At 40.4% G+C, this 17,194-nt stretch overlaps 1 protein-coding gene across 1 annotated transcript in view; it reads right to left on the reverse strand.

The window, feature by feature from the left end:
* COL4A1 (collagen type IV alpha 1 chain) overlaps positions 1-17,194 on the reverse strand; it is a 123,626-nt gene that overhangs the window by 56,923 nt on the left and 49,509 nt on the right. The window contains exon 2 of the mRNA XM_040584522.1: positions 13,338-13,388. Within this exon, the coding sequence (XP_040440456.1) occupies positions 13,338-13,388 (51 nt within the window). The remainder of the gene's footprint in view (positions 1-13,337; positions 13,389-17,194) is intronic.

Raw genomic sequence — 17,194 nt, forward strand, 5'->3', positions numbered from 1 at the left:
GGGGGAGGAAATAAACACCACCCCATTATAAATTATTTCCCCTGTTATTTTGCCTAGGGACTGCTGGACTGGGAGATTTTAGACTTAAGAGACTGGTAACATGGATATAAATCAACTGTTTCCAGAAGTGTGGGCTCACAGGGTGTCTGGGCCCGTACAAATATAATGTTCTCAGGCTCTCCAGAGACTCAGGCACGTGGTGAATAACAATGTGCAGAACTTCTCAAAGCCATTTGAAAGACACTTCATTTGCCTCTACCAGCAATCGCTCTGCAGCTGAGACGGCAGGACAGATACATGCCTGCCCTTCAGCTGAAAAGGCATAAAAACCAGTCTTAGGAAGAGATGTCAAAGGGCAGCTGAGCTGATCTACCCAGCAAAGGGGGCTCTTCTCATCCTATGCCTTTTAAAGGGATGGTGCCTACTTCTCTATGCCAGCTGGTACGATTCCCTCAGCCTTCACCGCACGAGTTCAGCTCACTAAATTTACTCACTTTTCTTTAGGGAGTGTGCTTGCTCTGGCCTCGGTGAGCTGAGGAGTTCATCAGGTGGCCAGACAGCTGCAAAAACTGATGTGAGGGGGACATAGCAGCACAGGACACTGGGTGGAACAGCAGCAAGAGCAGCTTCTCACACCAGCACAACGGGGGTTGCTGGAGTTCATCCACCAGAGCTTCTCAGCTGTGCCTTTGCTGCAAGAGGGACTGAGCTGGGAGCCAACAAATGCTTGACCTTGCCAGAGAGCCATCTTCAGAACGGTGTTGCTGCTGACTCCAACATTGTTGTAAGTTCAAACCTTCTCTCTCATGCTTTCCTCTTCCCAAAATTTAACGTTCATTGAACCAAAACACCACCAAGGGCACATGTGGCAAAGCTTCAAGATGCAAACTGAGGATGCAGTTTCCAAAAAGACAGAAATAGGGCCTGACAATTCAGCACTCTTCTGTTTTTCTCTTATCCTCAGACTGATTTTAGAAAGTCTGAAACATTACTTCTGAAAGAAATTAGCTTGAGACCTAGGTACAATTGTTAACAAAACCCACCATCCAAAACATTCCTCACACATTGATGCTCCAGCGTGACCTAGCCCAAGCCACATGAGAGGTGAATGCAGGCTCTGTATTTGTTCCTTCAGCTGATGCAGCTGCGAGTGCTCAAGTGAATTGACTTCAAGGTGTTAGACCAGTAATTAAGGGGGGAACACTATTGTGCGACCTGAGTAGCACTCTCAAGTCACTGTTTCCCTCCACACTCTTCTGAACAAGTTACAGAATTGTAATTGGATCAGTGTTACATTCGTGAAGACAGAGGGGAAAATCCAATTCTTTACGGAAGGAGTATTTTTAACCACCAGAGGGAGCACCAGCCCCGAATATCTTTCAGGATTAAAAATAAATTTACAATAAATATCATCTGTTTGTCCTCAGCTGCACTTACCATTTTCAGTATTTTATTGAAAGTGTGAAGTACATATCCGTCAAACAGAATTATTGCTATATGCTCACAGGGCAAGCGTCCTCAAATGCTCTAAGAATGCTTAACATTACAGAATTCCCACTGCGCATCCTTCGAGCACTAGAATCTGTGCTATAGCTATACAATTCTGGAGTCACATGAGTAATCAGTAATTAATTACACAAACATAACTGTGAAGACATGCAAAGAATCTGTGTAGGAGCTCTGCTCTGCAAAGATTTTGGCTCACCAGAAATTTTGAGGCTGAGTTCCTGACAGCATGCAGAATGGAAGAGCAGGTCAGGGAGGACAGAGCAGGGAGAGTCAGCAAAATCTGGATTCTTGCACTGCCAGGAAGCATCTGAGAAAGCTCACTCACATGGAAACATGAGTTCAGCATTTTTGGCATGACTAGCAGAAGGAGCAGCCATGACAGTTTTACATCACCTGCACAGCTCCACAGTGAGACTGGCTGTGGGCTGGATGAGTCCTCTGCACAACTTCCAGCATTACCGGGGCTGTTCTACATTATACGCAGACATGTATGTCGACAAAGAGCTACCCCAACAGCGGCTGGAGAATAGCGCACTCTGGTCAGCCCTCTGCCATGGTTCTGCCATCTCCTTCTCTCTTTGCTCCCTCCCTGCTGACTTGCACCTGTGAGACTCCTTCAGCCCTGCCGTTAAGCCAGTTCTCAGGCTGCACTCCGAGGGGGGAACACTGAGAAATGCCCACTTACAGTGCAAAAGCCAGTGCCATACAGGTTCACATGCATAGGGGCAGAACCTCCACTCTGATCACCAAATGATGGCACCTCACTTGGCTCTGGTTTTTCACTCCCTGAAAGGATTACCCTTCCTACTAGGAAAGTATCCGTTTCCAAGACTCATGAATTTACAACACCAAGCAACCTGTGCAGCTTGATACAAAATGAACCCAAACCGCTGACAGTGAATCTATCAGTATAAACATTTAATTAAAGAGCTGCTCAAGTCTACTGCTCAGGGACTCAGCCTGGGCCTCTGCCTCCTAAATACGAAAGAATGCTTAGACTGAAAGCATATTTCAGTGTCACCTCATGGCTGTGCAGAGCATTCCTCAGGAAGCTGCTAAGTGCTTCCCAGGAGTATTAAAATAGAAATGACGATCTTAGATTACCCTTTTCTCTACATATCAGTATGTATGTGCTTAGTTGGTGTGCAAGTAAGTGGGTGGATATACAGTGTGTCTGAACTTGATTTACAAGCTGAATAAGAAATAAAATAAGAAGCTCAGTGAAGTAAAATTAACATTCAAAAGTCAGTCATGGCTACAGATTCAGCTTCCATTTAATTAGTGTCAAGCAACCGATTGGCTATCAGCATCATACAATTTCAATTAAACTAGCTATAACTAAAGGCCCCTCCCCACATGATTTAACAAGCCTTCTTCATGTAGTTCCTTTTCTTGCCCACCCATAGTTATTCCTCATTTTCCAACTGCAGTATTCAGTTTTTCCAGTGGAGGTGCCCAAATTTCACTTTTTAGGACTTCCTGATGCATGTACTTAAGCTCTCAATGTTTCCTTACATTTGTGTGCCTTTGGCTGATGTACTTTTTGTGTGGTATTTGAATCCAATGTAGATAAATATTACAGACCCAGAAGTAGCTAGGATGCTCAGAAGGAACATATTTGTGTTTACAGCAAAATATTATTTTGCTTCTTTTCCCTGCATTAAAAAATAAAGAAAAAGGAAAAAGAAAAACTCACTGATGTTTAGTGAAGTACATGCACCTTTCATTCATTCACAAAAGATGGCATGCATGACCCCTAACTTGAACATTTTATAAGCCAGTAGTCCATCTCAAAGCACGACTGAGGGCATGGAATATGAAAGATAGCAATATGAAAGATAGGAATATGAAAGATAGGAATATGAAAGCAAGACTAACAGACAGCTGAAGTCAATAGACAGCAAGTGAACTTTATTTTCAGTTGTGTAAGTCTGCCTGCACAAAGCCTGGCAGTTTAACACCAAGGTACCAAGGTATGTGGTTCATTACCTTTATGTTTAAACTTCTCCTGATTTAAAAAAAAAACAACAAACAAAACCAAAAAACAAACAAAAAAACCTAACAAAAAACCAAACCCCACACCAAAGAGCTCATGATGTTTCAGGAGAAATTCACACAAACCTTCTACCAAAGGTACACATAGGTTTTTCCAAGCATTTTTGTTTTTTAAATCAGACGAGGGTTAAGGAGCCTCTTCCCATCAGTTAGAGCCACCCTGGGGAACAGAAGAACCTCAAAGAGCCACAAGGGAAGAGGACATTTGAAGGACAAATGCGTTTGCACTGTAAAAAAAAAGGAAATTCTATCACCTGGAGACAGGTTGAATCAAAAGAGTGCTGTATTTCCCACCCCTTCCAATCATCTGTTGAACTCATTAGGTCTGAGTAACTCTTCCTTTGTTTTATTGCACATTGTGTTAAATCACTTCCAGTGCTGCAGGTCCAAGAATATAAGGGGTAAAAATGCTCCACACCCTTCCTTCTTCATTAGTGAAAATTATTTAGCATTTGTTTGCATTTGGCATTGTTTAAAGGCTCACATTTAAAGATGAAACAGCAGAAAAAAAAAGGTCTTGAACTTTTCAGATTTTTTTAATTTATTTTTGTTCAGATCCTAGACCTGGAATGAAATGTGACGTTACATGCAAGTTTTATTCTCTTGCCAAAGGTTTGTCATGGACATATTTACAGAAAATAATCTCTTCCATAAATAGTAAAAGCATGGGCAGCTGGTCCTAGACAGTACAGACTGCAATAAAGTTCTCATAATGAAGTAGTTCATATCTTAGAGAGTACATGACAGGCAGTAATACTGGAGACAGCGCTAGTCGAGCTGCTTTTTTGGGTTAGGCTGGAGACAGCATTTCTACAGTTTTAAACACTTTGAAAGTTGTATAGGAGGAGAGTGTCTTTCTATAAAAACTAGAGGAAATATTCTGGCTTCTGACTCTTTATCATGAAAGCACCACAAAGCAGATAACATTATACCTCAAAAATGTAAATCAGTGTTTCTTTAGTTTAATCCCTAGAGTCTCCACTCAACCAGACCCACTAGAGAACAGACACTACAATGTAGTTTCTTTGTAGTACCTCCAAGGCTGTTTAACCTGAATGAATTAAGCTAACAAAGATACAATGATGATTAATAATTATTATTTTGGCATTGTGGAGGATACTAGCATCGTCATCAGTGAATGCCACCCAAAAGCTGGTCTGCTGCTTCGTAGGTGGCTCTAAGGTTTTCTTTCGGGGGGGCGGTGTGTTATAAAAAAAAAAAAAAGAAAGAAAGAAAAAAATGAAAAACCAAAACAAAAACAAAAAGAAAAGAAGAAAAAAGGAAAATAAAAAAGGAAAAAAGAAGAAAAAAGGAAAAGAAAAAAGGAAAAAAGAAGAAAAAAGGAAAAGAAAAAAAGGAAATGGAAAAAAAGGAAAAAAGGAAAAAAGGAAATAAAAAAAGGAAAAAAGGAAAAAAGGAAATGGGGAAAAAAGGAAAAAGAAGGAAATGAGGGGGAAAGAGGAAAAAAAAAAGGGGGGGGGGCGGACGCGTACAGGCAAGGGTGCGTGCGCGGCCTGTCAGACCAAAGGAGCGCGGCGACGCACGGGTGCCACCCAGAGGAGCTGGCGGGGAAGTGACAGGGCCCGGGAGGGCCCCCCCGGCGCGCAGCGAGGGGCGGGGTGCGCAGGCAGTTTTGTGGTCCAAAGCTTGCACTTGGCCTGCAACCGCGGAGCTTCACTTCTACCAACATTAACTTTTTCCTTTTCTCCTGAGGTAAACGGCATACCGCGGTTGCCACGCCTTCAATCAATAAAAAATCATTTGCATTTAATACCTAGAACTTCCTAAAGAGACCCTTTTGGATGACTGTCACAAGGCTGCACGTGTCCTTGCTGGATTTCCAGCTTCCATCTCCACGCTTTCGGACAGAGATGAAGTTTGAGCCAAAGACTTACAATCACATCCTTACGTTGCAAATCTTGTCAAAGGTGCCGCATGCAGCTGGCAGCAGCACTGGCTTCTCTGTTCACTGCTCCACTGTACCAGCCTCTGGTATTCTTCCCGCTGGAGTCAGAGGGCACTTCAGGCTGCCCCTCTGTACTAGAGTCCCCCCCCCACCCCCTCCCCTACTACTGCTTAAACCCATTTGGTTTGCAGTTCTGCAGCATCTTTCAGTCTTTGCTTGGCAGTCGAGCAAACTGTGCTAACAAAACGGAGGGTTACCAAATCCCCTCCAGGCTTTTAGTATTCTGCTAACTAGCCATGAAATACTTTTCTTGCATCCGTTTACAGTCAGTAACAGTGTTGAATGAGAGAAGAGTTAAGAGGACATCCAATGTGATGCCAGTGTTCACTCACTCAACTCAGTATTTACTTTAACTGTGCACACTGATCTTTGACACAAGCCTTGGTGAGAATTATTTTTGTTGGCATATCAAAACACTTAAAAATATTCCAGCTGAACTTCAGTGGAAGCTGTCACATGCTTTCTTTAAGAGCTACAAAATTTATGGGTAGGTTTTGCTATGCTAGTTACTTTGAAATATTCTAATGGATAGAAACATAATTTTCCGGATGGGAGCCTAAGTTGTTTTTCCCCTTGCTTTAACTTCTTTTCTTCTGTTGTTAAAGATGACATAGGAGAACATTCTACCTGTTAATGAAACCTACTAATTATTTTCATCATTTAGGTTAACTTCCTATGCTATGTTGTCTGTAATTCAATTTACTTACTGCCCTGTAACACTTTCTCAGGTGTTATACTTACCTGAAAGGGAAATTTTTTTAACATCTCTTAAAAATTCTTCCTCAACCCTTCTTGCTCCTGTGATATTAAGCTTCTTTGAGGCTCTCCAGCTGGTGAGGAATTGCTTGCGTGATAAAGTACTCCACTATCACTTTTTCAGCAGCTACTTCAGGCTTCCTCTTTGAAAATCCCACTTCCATGCTGCTTCTTACTTTTCTGTCTCCTTCCAGGCATATATGGCTACAAGTTTTGCTATTGCTTCTGCTGGAAGTGATTTTGAGAATTTTGTATGAAATTTGGTTTTTCACTCTTTCTAAATGAAACTCTAAGAGAATTCAGATCTGCATTTGTGAAAAATAACATCATAGGGCTTGATGTTTTCACTGGCTAATAGAAGTTATCACCTCTCACTGAAAACATAGGTCTAAAATCTGAAATAGGAGGTAGCTGAGCGAAGAGAAGCAGCTACTAGTATGAGATACAAAACAAACAAACCAACCAACCAAAAACAACCCCCCAAACTGCTTTTTGTTCTTGGCTAGAAAGGCCAGAAAGTGATTTAAGGAGATTACATACTACTGTGGTTTCCTAGTACTAATTACTTGGGCCCAGGTTGCTTCTTGTGAATACTGCTACAGAGAAAATGTAGGCAGAGACTGATTACTTAACTGCATCAAGTATTAAATGCTTGTGTGGGAACTGACATACCACAGAACTGTCAATTATAATGGCTGTCTTAGTTTGAGATCCCCTGTAAACACAATATAAATTGAATGGCAGAATGATTTAAAGAAGCCTGAGGGGTCAACTACAAAACGTATTCCTGCTGTACTCCGGACATGTGCTGTCCCAGACCTGTAGTCCATACCCACAAAATCCTGTCAGCATCACAGAGTATTAGTGGGCAGTAAGATGAACATACAGCAAGCAGAAGCAGACTGCAGGTGCTGTCATGCATATGACCAGATATTAAAAAAACTGCACACTGGGATATCAATTTTATAACCACTGTGTAGTCAGTAGATACTGGAAGCATGACTTTGTTTGCAGGGACAAAATGTCACATTTGGGGAGATTCCAAACTATGCATGGGTATTGCACAGGCACTGGGCGGCTCCACTTCCCAAGCAAGCAGATCGCAGATTTCAGAGAAGCGGAAATCTTACAGGTCTTTTCTCATCTTACTTTGATCTCACATTCAGGAAACTTTACTGACTTCACTGGAGGCTCACATACTTCAGATCAAAATAAGGCCCTGCAGTCCTTCAAGAAACCATAATGAAGACATACACTAACAGCAGTTGTACAAATGTAAAATCAAACTCTGGGAAGCTAGAGAGCATGTTCTGCTCCATGGAGAAATGCCTGAGCCTATACCAACACCCTCACAAGCAAAGATAGGCATCTGGCAACGGCTGCTTAAAAGGTCATAATATGCCAACTGAAATACTATTTTGTGAAAACCTTCAGAAGTCAGCCCTGAAAACTAAATATGAGCATACCCCACCACATAGTATCACTGGGATATCTGCACTCTTTCCACAGAGGTAAATTCATCAGTGTAATCCATTGTGTGAATCGTAATCCGTACCACACCGAGTGCAAAAATACATCTTAATACAGAAAATTATGCCAGAGACATCCAGTCCCATTTGGACAAATGGGCCAAATGGTTCCAACGACTATTTTGAACTAAGAAAATCTGATGGCTCCAGATACCACTTAGCAGTTTGGTCTGACAGTTAGGAAACTGTAGAAAACTTTCAATACTTAGCATATCTCCATCAATATTATTCAAAGTCTTTTGACATCTCATTCTTTTCCAGCATAGCAGCTTTGTTTGTGTGCTGTCTTTACGAAACATAGACATTCCTTTTCCCTGATCTGAATTAAAAGGATTATTTTTTCTTTGACTGCCACTGCAGAATAGACACAAACATTGTGACAATGGCCTGATTTTAAAAAATACTTAAGAACCACAAGTCTCCTTGTAGAATATCAGATCTGCAGCCGAACAATATCTTCACTTACTTTATTACGGTCTTCTGAATTCTCCCTTTCAGGAATGATTAGATGATTTCATGTTATCTATTAGCCTTTTCCAGACTGCAAACACAATCTTTCCTTCCGTATTGCCTGTCACCCCTCTTTTCAACATCATGGCTCTCTCTGGGGTATATTATTTCGCTGTGGTTTCCTTAGTGTCCTCAGTTCATACCCTTTCCAGCTCAGGCATGAACAGGTGCTTACACAAGGTAAGTTCCTACAGCAGCCACTTAAATAGAAACACTAAGCAAAACTACCGAAGAACTTATAAAAGCCAAGTAGTGCCCATGAAAAGTGTAAAAAATGAACATGTCTTGATGCTGCTAATATAGGTTGAATATGAAAAGCACAGATCTAGTGATTACTGATTTGCTCCACTAAAGGAACTGTTTTGTTGCCCTCTGTTATATTGTAAAGAAACTCAGAAGTACTTAACAGTGATCTTCCCACTGACTGCCAGAGCTTCTCTCCAACAAGGGGGTTTACATTGTTTCAACTCATCAATATCACAAATATTTTTGCTCTATCTTTTGATACCTAAAATGACAGGGAAAGCCTTGAAGGCCCTTCCAATCTGGTAAACCTTAAAAAACCCAACCCAACCCAACCATACAGGGACACAGCCCACTGGAACAGTCAACTCTTCATTACACAGAGAAAATGGAGAAGCACAAGCACCTGCAGACAACCAAACCATGTGTGACTTTTCAGTGTGTAGGAGCGTGCAGGTTCTGGTTCATGTTGACAGGGGACCACAGAGATGTCCCAGTAACTCTCAGCCTAAGCCAGTAACAGAGCTACCTGGCTTCCTGACAAGCAAAGCCAGTTTGTGTACTTTCGCAGCACAGTCAATCCACACAGGAATGATGCACCCATCAAGGGAAATGCAGAAGTGAATTTTATGTAGGTATAATAACATGGATACAGTCTCAGAATTAGGCAAACCAAAATACACCAATATAAAATGATCTGCTCAAGTTTTCTTGCATCTCAAACCATAAAAAGGTTAAAACTAGCAATTATGTAAGAGTTAATTCTATTCTCATTTTCTATTTTCTTTCGGAATATCTTAGCGGATTTTTTTTTTAAAGTGCAATACCTAATGTGCAACGACAAAATCACATTTGATGTTGCTAGTGAATTCAACTTTCCACGGGTAATGCTGAGACAGGGAAATCATCCTAAGAGACTTATACTAAAGAATGAGGGTTTATACTTCAATGCATTCTAACTAATAAATGCTAGAAGACTGATCATTCTATATTAGTTACAGCAAAGTTCCAGTGTTGCCTCCATTTATACATGTTTCTGCTATGGAGTAAAATGAGTGCAAATGGTCACGAATGAGAGAATGAAGATTCCTGGAAAAAGTCAGTGCATGGAGAATTTTACTCAGCTCTATACAGTCTTTGTTCTAAATGGTAATTAAATGCTTAACATGCTTTTTCTACACACATTAATGGCTAGCACTTCTTATCTCCACAGCTGCTTGAAATAGTTCTCAGAATCTAGGTGGGCATAAAAGAGAAAACATAGCTTTTGTGTACTTCTGAGTAACCCAATAAAATGTTTGCAATCATTCAAAACTCTAATCGGTTTAAACAGATCTCACACTTTAGTGAAGTTAGAAAGAACAGTCAAGTTATTATGCAGAAAACCAAATAAAAAGTGTTAGAGGAAATAAATGAAGATGTTTTAGGCTAATCTGACAGAAAACAGTAAGGTATTATTTATTATTTTAGCAATATTATGCTTTTCTAAAATAGCTGCACCTTTTGTTCAGCACATACATGATACTTGACATTCTATAGCTTAAAATAACAGCGTGATGTTCAGTGTAATAATAAAGGCTTTCTAGGATAAGAGCCATCTGTTGCAATTACACTCACATTCCGTGATTTTCTGAAAGGGTTGAAAACCCTTAGACTTTGTCAATTATATGCCCTTGATATAGTATGAGTCATCTTAAAGGAGTTTGGCATAGACATGAAATTTTCATGGAAACAGTCTAATGAGTGAACATATTGAATGTATTCTAAATATGGCCATCCAAATGGTCATATTGATGAAAAGATTCTCAAATGAGAGAGAAAAATATGGCAATATAATTTACTATTCCATGTTTGAAATGCTGCCGGGTAATATTGCTTGGGCATTTCACAGCTTTTTAGTCAAATACTATTTTCAGCACTTTTACTGGTGAGATCATTAATATAATTATTTGGCCAAATGTATTTTAATTAAACCCCACCCCGAAATTGTAGAGTCTGGAACTTCTTCCCACACTATGGTAGGAAATATACCTCCAGATGTTAATAATTAAGGCATTAAAGGGTAAACCCAGCACCCACTTCTGCAGCTCCCCAAGCTCCCACGGCAGTAAATTGGTGCGGTTACACCGCTGAAGAGTGTGGGTGGATTGGAAAAGGCCCTTCAGAATTTGTGCACTTCTGCACAACACGGAAGCCAGATCAAAAGGGTTTCCAGTGTAGGCCACATGTTGACTGTGGATGGGGCGGGACAGAATGGATACGTGCTTCCCATGCAAGTGGCTATGTGAGAAGTGGAGGCAGATGTTCTCTAACATGGTCTCCTGGGGTACCACAGGAGCTGGACACGGCCGCCCTCTTTGGGCCTGGATCTTGGCTAGGATCAATGTTTCTAATCGGTCCTTTCTCTGATAAGCAGCATTCATGTAGGTCTTTGAGATAACAGGTACCACTACTGATGTGTGCATTAATGGGAACCATGTCTAGCAGAGACATGTTTCAAATCCAAATGCACTGCCTGGAAAGAAATATTACAGAGGCAAGCTCAAAGGACACTTCCCTTGCTTCCCCTCACCAACTTCTGCCTTCACACCTGGAACTGGGTAGCAGGCTGTCTTTATTCTAGACAGGCATTATATGCGAAGACTCGGAACGAAAAGCTGCACTAGGCCGAAACAAAGGTGGGGGACAGATGTTTTAAAATAAAACTCAGTTTTGTGTTCAACATGCTAAATACACATTTGAAAGCCTCATAGTGGTACATGATCAGCAAGCATTGATATCTATTGATCTGAATCAAGTTACCTCTTAATGCATTCCAAAATACCTTCAAATGCCTTTCTTGAATATTGTTTCTTAGGTATAACTATTCATTCACCTGTCTAGATGTCTCTAATATCAATAATTAAATTTACTACACAGTCAGAAAGTATGTAATTATTTTACTGCACACATGTTTAAAGTCAGAGAAGTTTGTGATGGAACCTATTAGGAAGAGCACAGAGTACACTGATGCTGGACAAGCCTGCACAAGATATGGAATTTACTATGACTTCTGTTGCTATGGACTGATATTTTTCTCTCTTCCATGTTTTTAAATAACCTACATTCATTTGAGATAGTTTTGGCTTCTATCATATCAGACAAGCATCTATGTCTTTCAAAAAGAACTTTTTGAGACTCTGGACTATGCAAATGAAAACCGCCAGCAAGGCTTTAGCAAAGAGTCAGAACTGCAGACAGAAATAAATGAAGTGCTAAGGTTTAATACAATTTATTTCCCCAACCTATCATTTTTTAAAATGTTCTAGTTACAAGATGCTGGCATACCCTGTGAACTGAAAACTAATGGCTTTCAGCAAGAGAGTTACAATGTATTATCTCTCTCATTCTTGTTACTGAAAAATAAGATCAGGCATCAAGGAATAAATTCAGAGTTCCCAACCTTTCCCAAACCTTTGTTTTATTTGTTTTTAATATATAGCTGACTTTTATTAAACAGATATTAATGGGTCATTAAGAAAAGAAGACTCCATCTAAAAGATGTTTTGAACCTCAACACTGTTCATCTGTCTCACAAATTAATCTGTGTTCTGTTACAAAGAAAATTATCTTTGCTTGGGTCTCCAATTAAATAATTAACATTCCTTGTTCTGAAAAACACCAAAGAAAAGCCACCAAAAAATACTCTTAAAACCCTCATTCGTAACTATGTAGTTATCACATGTGAGACAATGTAGAACAACAGTTCTATATTTATTCGAAAAAAACCCAAAACAATCCCCCCAAACAAAAAACAAACAAAACCCCCACTTCTTCTAAGCACTCCTTTGGGTGACCTAAACAACTTACCTTGAAAAATGTTCCCACTGCAATCATAGGATGGTAAAACCTTTGGTTTGCACTCATTTATAATGGTAGATGTACAGTACACGTGCATGCACAACAGAACACACTATAGATTAAAATCTCTACAGAAAATTGGAAGAGATAAGGAGAGTGACTGAATGTCTGAAATATTTACAAAAGCAAGTAATTCACCGGGGGAATTCATGGAATGCTTAAGTACACTGTATTTTTTCTTCTGTTACTGCTTTAAAAGAAGCTGAAGGGCCTTTTCTGTTTCATACACAGGAAGTTTGGATAGCTGAACAAGTAAAACCCATTTGCAAGGTTCTGTCAAAAAGTTTTAAATATTATTTGTTTTTCTTGACCTGCAACACTTTTCTGTACTTAAATTGATTATTAACCTCCTTCTTCCTATTACAGGTCACTGCATCTCAGGGCCAGCCCTGGTCAGGGTATGTTGCTTATGATGCATCCCAGCCCTCCTGGAGAACAATCTGCACAGCATGCTGAAGGCAGCATCTCTGAACTGAACTGCTCACATCATTTCCAGAGGTGGTCAGGATGTCAAACCTGCTACTCACTGAAAAGACTGGATGTGAGGAGCAGGAAAGGTAAGAATGCCAGGTTAGCATCCCGCTCGATGGGGAAGGACGGAGTGCACACAGCCAAGCACGGAGCTAGGGGCTTCACCCTGCAGTGAGGGCATTCAGCTGTTTCCCACCCCTGGCCCTCCTGCCCTCAGCTGCTGCAGCCACTGAGCTGGCTGCTTTTCGGACACCCTTCCGAAGGGCACATGGCCTGGCCTTGGCAACGCTCTGTGGCGGTGCAAGTGTTCACTGAAACCAACGGCTCACCTGCCTTCCACTAGATTATACACTGTGTCGTTTAAATAAACAAGATAATGAAGCAGAGAGCTGACTTACCTTTTGCCCTTTTACTCCACTGCAGTCACATTTTCCACAACCGGAACAACCCTGAAAATAAAAGAGAAATTGAGAATTAATTGTCTGAACCAGATGACAGGCAGAACATACCGCAACGACACAGAGATGACAGCAATACCATCCTGACTGCAAGGCTGGTCAGCCTGGGGAATGTTTGCTTAAGCACAATGCAATACTTTGTTATCTTTATATAGATGCACACTTCTGGTCTTAGTCAAAGTCCAATAAAAGATGTCTTTCTAAAAGAAGAAAAGAAACTGCTATTGCTTTTAACCACTGAAAACTGTTATAGTCCTTCTAAATCATTGTATTTTGGGCCATCATTTAAAAAATAACTCGTTCTTACAGAATATACACATACACTGCTCTAGCAATAGGAACATCTCACTTTAAAACAAGTGGATTCCCCTTCAAGGATTCTATAGTCACACATTCAAAGCCCAGCAGAATATTTAAAACAAAATCAATCTAGTCATAGAAGCACCTCTTTAATATTAGTTTGTTAATAAATGGCTTGCATTATGCATAAATACTTAACCTCTATAAATAATTGCCATTGCTTTGAGAAGCAAGAGGTGGTGAAACTGCAGTGCATGATTTATCTTCTATGCTTAAGGAGAAAAAACATCAGACGTGAGGAATATGGAGTTTGTTTCTTTTCTGAATACAAAAAGTGTTGTCTATACCTTTGGGTGTTTACCATGAGATCTCTTGCTATTGATTTACTAGATGTTTTTATCAATAATTGGCAATATTCTGACAGGAAGAGAATAGTTTTTAAAGGAAGTTAAATATTGGTATAATTACCACAGGAAACTATGCCAAGAAGTATGCCTGGACATACTTTATGAAATCAAGTCAAACCACAGCCACAGAGCTGCTCCTAATGTCAAATATTAGATATGGAGGCAATTGTTGATGTTTACTGGCCAGGCAATGTCTAGTTCCAGGGTTCTGATCCTGTTTCTTACACCTACCACAATTTCAAGTGATATTTCTTTCTTGCCCTCTGTGACTAACTATAATTGGCATTATGATGAGAAACCTTCCACTCAGCAAAAGCACATTCATTGCAGCAGGAGAACGCAGAGAAAACATGAACAAAAGCACAACCAGTCTGAATTATTCTTCAGTAGATACTACAGAGATTTTTGTTTTCTGAAAGGCTTTCCTTAGGACAGCATCGCCTTATAGGGTTTCTACACTAGATAAACTGAAAAATACAGCCAACTTGTACCTGCAGAAGACAACGGCACTTCAGCATAGATGTTGACAGACTCCCAAGTCTATCTGGAGTCTGTAAAGAGAAATTCTGGAGGGCAAGTGGATGGGAGGATTTGAGCAGGGCGTTTTCATCTCAGGAGGGAAGGAAGGTGGACTGTGCAGCTGGCCTCGCTAGTCCCACCAACCGGTCTCACCACATGAAATACTCCTAAGTGCCACTTCCCTCAGAAGCAAGGGAGAGAAGATCTCAAAGCAGGCGTTTGAGAAAGAAGCTTAATATTAAGAAATGCTACTAAAAGCTTTTACGCGTTTGTTCACATAAACCTTAAGATAAAGACTTGAGAGATCTAGGGGTTGATTTGTTTAGATCAAGTCAACAGCAACCAAAACACTGGGATTTTTATGACATCATCATAAAAAGCCACTTTTTTTTTTTTTTTTTTTTTTGCGCGCGCGAAACATGAAAGGTGATAAAATATGGAAGAAGCCAGCTTAATTAACGCACAGGTAAAAGCTTACAGTCACTTTGCATTACTGAAGTACTTGTGTGCACTTCAGTACATCTGGGTGACTCCCCACCGTTCCTCATAGTCATGAAGCAACTTCACAGTGAGTAACTTCACAGTCCATTGCTTTTGCTGTTGTTACGACCCTCAGAAACAAACTAGGAGGAAAACAAGCAAAACATTTGTATCACTGGATATTCCACCAATGCATGTGAGACCCTTCAGCAGTCCCTTAAGCCATTATCCAGAAGCAGTCAGACAGCAGCTCTCCAGAGCCAGCTCTCAGCTGGGCACCTGTCCCTCCACACCTGCGAGCTTCACAGTTGACTGGAACCTTGGTAGTTCTGGGAAATTAAAAGCAAAAGTACCTAATCCATTTTAAATTTGGAAAACTGCCAATGAGACCAATAGACATCATAACTCCAGAAAGATAACACAGTAACATTTTCACTTGGTAAATATGTTTTTAAAGTAAAGCATGAAAGAAAAATGGGGGTTTGTACTGAAAATAAAATGATTAAAGGCTGTCTGATAAAACTAAAGTACCGGCTCCTGAAAAATTTGTTACTTTTGTTGAGATCCCTTTGTTTATATGTAGATCCACTGAATTTGTTGTTTGAAGTCAAACTTTCTCCATATTCACATAAAGCAAAAATAATCAGATTTTTTCTCATACGTTATTACAGCATTTTACCATGCCATATCATAAATGCACAGAAAGACAAAAATTAACACTGATTAGAACAAGTATTTACCATATACCGCAGAAAGAGAATTAGCTCGGAAAATTATACCAACATATGCTGCAATGCCAACACAGTACTGACCAGGAGGGAAAAGTGCCACCCACCGAATAATTGGCTTTACTGCTTGTGGTACATGGTTACGCCTGGAAAAACATTGGGCCTCCCATTTCAAGAAGTGACCCATTGTGACCTCCCTTAGCTTTTCAGACCTGATGAGATCACAGCTAGAAGTCGCATGCTTGCAGCTCATACTTCCTCCTCCAGCATCATGTAGAATTTTAACAGTTTTATCAACACACCCCTTAAATTCAGAAGTGGTCTGTTTTAATTGCATTTGGGAATGTAATTAAAATACATCACTGAATTACTATAAACATCTGTCAATCCCCACATATTTCCTTCAGCCTGTTATTTAACCTGCACCATTTTAGAAAAAAAAAAGTATGTTGTTATTTATTTTTAATGCAGGTTTTGTTCTTAAATTTAGCATGGCCAGAAGAATGGACCTGTGCTTTTAGGTCTCTTTTTGTGCTCCCCAAAATGACGCCACTATATTCATTCTTTCCTGTTTCTTAAGCCTCGAATTACAATAACCAAAGGTGAGAAAGGGAAGAAGGTACTGAGCGTCAGGGAGCACAGCTGCATAAGATCCTATTTGCAAGCAAGTGCTGTATCCTGTTAAGTCAGAATGGGCCACCTGCCCTACAAAACTCTGCCTTTATTTTACAGTAGCATCATCTCCTGCCATCACTGACTGTAACTTCTGCAGGTGGATGGAAGGCTGGCCAATAATGACAGCCACTACTGGATAGAGTTATTTATCCTCAGCTACTAAAATGTATTTTTGAATCTAAGGGATGTGGTAACATTCTGCATATGCTAGAAGGAAGTATGAGCTCTTTCCTCCTGGTCCTCTGGGAAGATGGGAGGGCCAGACTGGAACAAGGTTTTTAATCAAACATCAATTTAAGGAGGTCAAAGGGGCATTTAAGTAATGAGATACTGGGAGAGAGGAAGGTGGTTACAGATGGGTACAGCAGGCACAGGAATCAGAGTCTGGGTTCACCTAACCCAGTGTAGGCACAAACACTTCTACTAGTCACTGCAGTTGCCCTTTACTCAATGGCAAGAAACAGGCACTTTGTGCTGGGATCCATCTTAACCTATTTTTGTTCTTTGCTTTTAATGGAGATGAAGCACACCTTGGAGGATTAAGCAGTAGAGACTGGGCAGAAAGGAGCATGGGCTCTGTATGAGAACCATGGGGGAAATGGAGAGAAAATTGGATGTGGAGGATCAGAGGGCTAGAGGTTACAGACAGAATGAGATAGATATTAATGATAGCTCTCCATTCCTCAGA

This window comes from Falco naumanni, chromosome 2 (assembly GCF_017639655.2).
Source record: "Falco naumanni isolate bFalNau1 chromosome 2, bFalNau1.pat, whole genome shotgun sequence".
NCBI classification, from domain to species: domain Eukaryota; kingdom Metazoa; phylum Chordata; class Aves; order Falconiformes; family Falconidae; genus Falco; species Falco naumanni.